The sequence below is a fragment of the Etheostoma spectabile genome, chromosome 7 (assembly GCF_008692095.1).
Source record: "Etheostoma spectabile isolate EspeVRDwgs_2016 chromosome 7, UIUC_Espe_1.0, whole genome shotgun sequence".
NCBI lineage: Eukaryota > Metazoa > Chordata > Actinopteri > Perciformes > Percidae > Etheostoma > Etheostoma spectabile.
In genome coordinates, this window is record NC_045739.1 from 4,885,467 (window position 1) to 4,892,739 (window position 7,273).

Consider the following 7,273-nt stretch of genomic DNA (forward strand, 5'->3'; position numbering starts at 1 on the left):
TTATTCTCCGTGTGTGTTGTAAAGTGCAATCCACATACATTATCAGTTAATACAGATTGAGTATGATGTTAACAAAAAAAGTACTGGCACATGTTTTACATTAATAGTATGTTAGCAAACATTTTTGATTGCGTTAATCAAGATGTTTGCTTTAACAAGCTGATTACTCCCACCAGTGAAGCTACATGTTGGACAGAATTTAAAAAAAAATCAATATATTTCCATACAATGAAACACCTCCACTCCATTGTTTCTTCATCATACATACATGTTCACACTGAATAGCCTCTGTATTGTTTGCTCTGCTCTGGATGTCTTTCATGATGATGACAGGGAAGCAATAAAGCAGTAATCCACTTGTATATTGTTCATAGCTACCCTGGTGCAGGGTAGCATTCCCTGTCCTCCTACATCTTCTCTTCTTCTGTTTTGGAGGTGAGAATTGGCCGCTTCTCCTGAATCTCTTCCACGTTGAACCTCTGCATCAGTTCCACTGCAAACAAGGGCACCACCTGGCCAACAGTGTAGTACACAGTCAGTATGATTATGAGGACCTCTACTGGTGCATGAAAAGACTACGGCTACGCTCCTACTGACAGGAAGCATTCAAACAGGAATTTTAAGGTTCTGCCTGGATTGTTTGAACATCCAAGAGTCGACATACCTTTTAACATGTCATAAAAAAATCACACAGAACTGTATAAGTCCAAGCCCATAGTTGTTTAGCATTTGAGGAAAATGCACAAGGTGGATCAAACCCTTGACAGCAAATCAAACTGACAAACTGTCCCTTGCTTTATACTGTAGAAATGTTAAAACAAAAGATGCATACTGAAATGCCGGTATGAGAGAGAATGAAGGGAGAATTTTTGGTTAATATGAATCTCCAAAAAAAACCACACACATGTTGTGTTTAGGTGCTAAGTCCACAAAACTGTAATTGTAATTTCACAAAGGAAACTGATCCCTATGAAGAGCCTCATATTAAAAAGAAATGTAATTTACACATTTTTATCTCAGGAGGATTCTCAACATTTTTTGATGGGATGAGCATTCTGTTTGGAGAATCCTTCTGAGATAAACGTGTAAATAATTGTTCTTAAATATGACATCTTCTATAAGCCAAATGAGATGACGTAAAAAAAAAAAAAAGGTGATAAATTATGTTCTCCTTTTCCACCCACCTGCGCCATGATCAGCTTCCTGGTTTTAGGTACGTTGGGGTCTGGATACTCCTCTCCGAAGCAGAGCTCAATCTCATACGAAGGTGAATGTCCCTTCCCCTGTAAACAGCTCTGAAGCTCTGTACACACACATTTTATATTGGAATATTTGGATTTGATCATACAGACATATTGCCTCTTTGCATAGAGCAATACTGAGAGTAATGAAGTATCCCAAAAAATCAGTCTCTCTTTGAATAAATCACATTATGTTCCAGCTAGATTTATATGACTAACTGGTATGAAAAGGTTTTTTGTGTCTGCTACTGCATGAATTGCCTTACCATTGAGAAATGTGGCAATGTCGAGCAGCTTGAAGGTCTTTTCTCGTTCCAGTTTGTTGGGCCGGTCAGTGTGTTGGGCCATGGGACCGCTCCAGTACACCCTGCCCTGGCAGAACCGCTTGATGAACACCCCATCTGGGGCTACCCATAGTAGCACACCTCTCTCCAAATGACAAAGAAGGCGGTTCATCGCTTCAGCCAAGCACGACGGAAGGGATACAGAGCTTGGGGAGGGGAAGGAGAGCTGCTGGGCAGTGCAAGGCCCGTAGATCCGTTCATTTCCCAACGGGACGCGGCCCTGCAGGATGAAGCACCCATCTGGGCTGCTGGTGGCCACTTTCATGACCCTCTGGCCCTGGTACAGCAACACCACCTGCATACGGAAGTCTGAACGCACAAAATGTGTTCCAGCTCAAACAGTGCAAAGGCAAGTGACATGTTGTTTTTTATATGCACAATCCCATAAGCTTACCTGATATAGTAAGTGTGGGACTGAGGAAGGTTATAGGAGCAGGGTTCTGAATTAGAGGGTTTTTTTCTGTGAGCTCACAATACATGTGTTCCCTCATCAGATCATCTAGAGCAGAAAAGACACATTATTCAATCAGTACTTTCTCAATACTATATGTGTACTGTATTGTCATATTTCAATTTCTTTTGTTTTTAAATATAAAGTCAAAGGTAAAATTCTTACCAACATGAGTCCTATTTCTAAAGACCAGATGGGGTCTATATATGTTTGTTCATTGGATCCACATAGGCTCCATGTATGTACCCAGGGCCCTCATGTGAGGAGGGTCCAAAAAGAGGCTAGAATGAATAGTTGTGGATGGGGGAAGGGGCCCATAGGAAATGCCTTTCTACAGGGCCCGGAATTTTGTGCTACGCCCCTGCCCACACTTACTTAAACTCATGACTGGGCCAAGGCCAACTACAAGTAGCGATCCTTAATGGATATTTAATTGGGATGGCAAGACATAAATTACTGTATGTCCCCATGTCAAATTCTAACCCACAAATATTTTGAAGCCAGACGCACAGCAGCCAGGGATTAAACCCCCATGGGAGGTTAATGGCAGGTGAGCACTAAACCAGCCTATGAACTAATCCGTCCGTATCCAAACCAACAAATAAATACAACTAAGCTAAAAGGTTCACAAAGAACCCCCAACAACAACAAGACTAAGACTACGGCCATGCTAGGGACTCATTGAGTGCACCAAATTACATGGCTTTCCATGAAATAGTTGGTGAGAGATTTCACTCATAACCAGAATTCTGTGCTTCATTGTGGCAATAGAGGATAAGTTAGAGGAGCACACCTGTAGCCGACCTTGGCCCATCTAGCAACCCATATGGTTAACCACTAACCCGTAGGAGGTAAGTGGACAAATGCGGTCAGGCTCTGTTTGGATTGCTCAGATGGGATCCAAATACCAGGCTAAAGCAACACTATCCCAATATTGATATTTTAACTGGGAAAGAATTGCCCATTTAATTTGAGTTGATGGATTCTTTGCCTTGCATCATCCATAAACATTCTATAGAACAGTTTGTGTGTAACCCTTACCAATCACCGGTTTTACTTCTTTACTTTCGTCAAATGATTCCTTTTGACAATGAAGCTACAAAAACAGAAACAAAAATTAGGTGAACACAGTTTGTTTTAACAGGGTGTTGAATGGCTTGGAGACAGCCACATCTGGCTGTAGATGTTTTGCCTGATGTGTTTAAGATTGTGATTGACTTTTGAGGTGTGTGTGTGTGTGTGTGTGTGTGTGTGTGTGTGTGTGTGGTGTGTGTGTGTGTGTGTGTGTGTGTGTGTGTGTGATTAGATTACAGTGATCATTTACTGCTGCAAGAACACACTGTTGTGTAAAGTTAGGTTTGTTTTGTGTTGTGTTGTCTACAGCTGTTGCTCATTTTGAAATTGTATTCAATGGCTGGTGCAGCCGGAGTTAATTTAATCAAGGAGGGGAAGTATTTGGGTAGTAGCCAGATTTATATTATTGATCCCTCTGTTGTGGTCTAAAGGATGCTTCTGTAGTGCGTAATAAAAAGAAAATTGGGAACATAATTGTGAATGGAATGTCGTAAAGTTCTGGAACATCTGTTGTCCTGTCAAAATATCAATACATTTTTTTTTTTTTAAATCAACCCCCTACACATAGGGTTAAACAATTTCTGAATCTTTGGTGACTTACAGTGGTAGTTTGAACAACCAAAAAGACAAACAACAAACTATTTTGATCAGTATATACTGAGAATAAATGGTCTTCCTCTAACTTTTTCACTGGGAATGTCTCATTTTTTTTTGATAATCAAAACGTAAGCCATAAAAGTCTGATTTTCATCCCTGATTTCCATTTGTGTTTCCAAAACTTTTAATGCACACTGATATAAAACAGGATTAAAAACAAAGAAAAACCATGAATGACGAGCACTGTTTAAAAAAAAAAAACGGATTGCCCTCATCCTGTGTTCTTAGCACAAAGTCAGTGAAACCTCCATTGCTCAGCAGCTTATATAGCTTATTCTCTCTATTTATTTAACTTACCTTTTTTCCCAGAAAACTGGGGCTCCTTGGAGACGTCTCAGGCTGGACGATCACGTCATCCTTTGTCTGGAAAGAGTCTGAGGAGAGCCACGAGTGGGAACAAAAAATGCGAGCAAATAAACCCCAAATAGGCCATTTAATACAAAAATTTTTTTTTAAGAAAAAAAAGCGAGGGAAGAAGACAGACATTACTTTTAATAAAATTTCCCTTTGTTTTTTTTGGTATATTGCCCTTTTTTTCCCTTAGATAATCTGTGAGCAAATTAAAAGTAAAGGGATTTTGGGTTACCTTACCTGGGCCTGGGGCCCTTTCCCGTGGAAAAGGGTTGACCTTGTGGGGTCATGATGCCCGCTGGTGGGGGGGGACCCCCGGGAAAGTTGTCCTTGTTGATGCACGCGAAGAGGGGGCCCCCACATGGTGGGGTGGCTTTATCCCTCCCCCCTTTACTTGCCTTGTAACAGCCCAGGCCTAACGGGGAAATTTGAAATTCATGCATACAAAATAATTGCAAACCCCGCAAAACTATGGTAAACACATTTTATTTTCCTTTTTTTACAGGGGGTACCTTAAAATAAATGCTTTTCTATTTTATTTTTTAACAACCATCCAAAAAACTGAAAGCAGCAAAAAAATGTTTTTAAAAAATTTTATTTATTTAATAAAAGATACTACAGCGGGGTTTTTCGTAGTGAAAATTAGTAAACAATAGGGGGAAAAGTTAGCAATTTTTTTGTGTCATAAAACTCTGTTAAAGTTTTTCTGTTTAGATGATTAAACAATTGAAATTTTAATTCTTAAACAAACAACCTTTTTATTTTATTTAATGATAATGTGAAATAATTCTAGACTTTGACGTAAAATAAAATCTTTGTGAAGAAAACCTTTTGAATAAACTTGAAGTTTTGAACACATTTAGCTTCATCCATTCGCTTCTCTATTGAAGCCCATTGGCATTTGAATCAAGTCCCCTATTGCTTCTATACATCTGTGTCACATCCTATGTCAATGCTGTAAACAGAAAAGTGACTAACTTTTTCCAGTAGAATAAAGGACAAATTACTTTTGACGTTTCTGTGTTTTCAACCATTTTCTAACACTTATGCAACACAGTCTTGCAACAAAGCATTGCAAGGAAGAACTTCTAAATAATAAGAAATAAGAGAAAAGAAAAACACTTTTACAACTAGAACTTCTTACTACGAAAGTGTTTTTTTCCCCTCTAATCAAGGCCTACTGCAGCCCATGAACGCATCATTTCCACACTTCTCCAATGAACCCACAATTCCACAAGGCCTATATTTTCAGACTTTTGAGGAAAAGAGTAAAAAAATAGTAGCAATAATAATAAACACAAAATCTTTATTTTTTCGGATGCAGTGTAATCCATTTTGAAGGGATGGCCTACCAATTTCAATTCTTCAAATAAATGGGAAACTGATTTTCATACAGAGCTGCAAAGAAGTAGCATACGAAGCATTTCTTGTAAAATGTAAAATAGTGAGCCAATTATTGTTGCTTCCGTGTAGCAGGCTAGAACATAGGCCTATATTTACTTATAAATATGCTTATTTTTAACCTTTTAAAATTAAGTAGTAGCTCAACATGTTACAATGTGCATAGGTTTGATTTTTGTTTTAATTTATGGACTGGAAAAAAGAGAAATATTATCTAACTGCCTTTACAACAGTCGACTGGATCCAATTCCTATCTGATAATAAATTCAAAACATGCAATCATTAGGCTATATTTCTTGATTAGACTTCCACATTATGTTTCAAGACTATGAAAGCGTGTCCACCTTAAAGAGAGCTGCGTCCTCCGTCTGTTTGTAGTCCTTCTTGGCTGCGTGTTTCCAAGGAATCCTGAACATAGTTTTGTTATCATCTTCCCAGAGAAGTCCTTCATATTCCCCACTGTCTATCTGAGCTATCAGCCACTCTTTCATGTGCATCTTAGCTTCCATCTGCAACACAGACTGGTGTAATGAAGGAACACAACTTTCAAATGTCAGAGAAGCATGCTCAAAGGAACCTCGCTCCCCACCTTGCAAACGGACAAAATAAAATGTAATATTTCATTATGATGCTGCTCAAGCTTCTAAAAGTCGCAATGCCGTACCCTAAAATTATAATAGTGCAGTTCACTAAAAAAAAAAAAAAGTTGTAGAAAAACAGACCTTTAACGTCAACGCTGAAGCCGTAGCTAAAAATGAATGTGCTATTGGAAGTGAAAGCGAAAGTATTGAGCTCATTTGATACTTTCGGTTTCCTCCAGTTTCAGCAAAAGTTGAATCATTTCCAAGTAAGGTGTATGGGGGGGGGGTGGGGGGGGCTAAGTGAGGATAGGTCCTTGGATCAGTGAAAGACTATGTGAAAAATAATTCACATATGAATACTATATGCTGAAATGTTACTTTTGTTGGCCTATTGACTCTAACGCAAATACTTCACTCTTCAGGCTATTCACATGATTGCAAAACTCAGCCAACTAAATATTTCTTTTAATTTAAAAAAAAAAGACTAAATCAATAAAAGTAGAAGTAGATGTGAAGTAAAAAAGGAAACGGACAATTGAGTAAAGGAGTAAATGATACGGGGTGAGTCATTTTCTCTCTCTCTCTCTCTCTCTCTCTCTCTCTCTCTCTCTCTCTCTCTCTTTCTCACACACACACACACACACGCGCACGCACGCACGCACACAACTCATTCCGAAAAGTTCATGTGAAAATGAAAGTATGTAGGTGTAAAGAGATTTTTTTTTTTTTTCGAGGACTCCTCCTCCTCCTCCTCCTCCTCCTCCTCCTCCTCCTCCTCCTCACAGGCGTTATTGTGCTGTCTGAAAATGTGTTATTTCTTAAGATCAGCAATGTCAGTGCAAAGTTCAGACTAATAAGAAATAAAAAGCCTCGCAGTGAGACATGGCAACATGAAGAAAAACACACGGTATAGTTTCCCCCAGCAGAGGGCAGTGGTAAACTGTGTTACTTCAACATCAGAAATCTGGGTTTCATTCAGACAAATTTTCCAAAAAAAGTCACGTGGATGGTTCCCATCAACGCTCCTCACAAGTTAAATAAATAATCAGTTCACTACTTTCATTGAATTTGTGTGTGTTTTTGTCAATTGTATGGCATTTGGAGAAAAAAGAATTGGTTAAACAACTTTAAAAAAGTGTAAAAAAAATGTCACTAAAAGTGACAAAAATGTGA

General features: G+C 38.7%; 1 protein-coding gene across 1 annotated transcript; it reads right to left on the reverse strand.

Annotated features, from left to right (window-relative positions):
• Positions 1–98: 98 nt before the first annotated feature.
• irf10 (interferon regulatory factor 10) lies at positions 99–6,281 on the reverse strand. The gene is given in 9 exon segments (XM_032521478.1): positions 99–512; positions 1,185–1,303; positions 1,508–1,894; positions 1,980–2,084; positions 3,078–3,132; positions 4,065–4,165; positions 4,517–4,521; positions 4,523–4,533; positions 5,864–6,281. Coding segments are annotated over 9 exon segments (1,053 nt in total). The 5' UTR covers positions 6,029–6,281; the 3' UTR covers positions 99–407.
• Between the last annotated feature and the right edge of the window lie 992 nt (positions 6,282–7,273).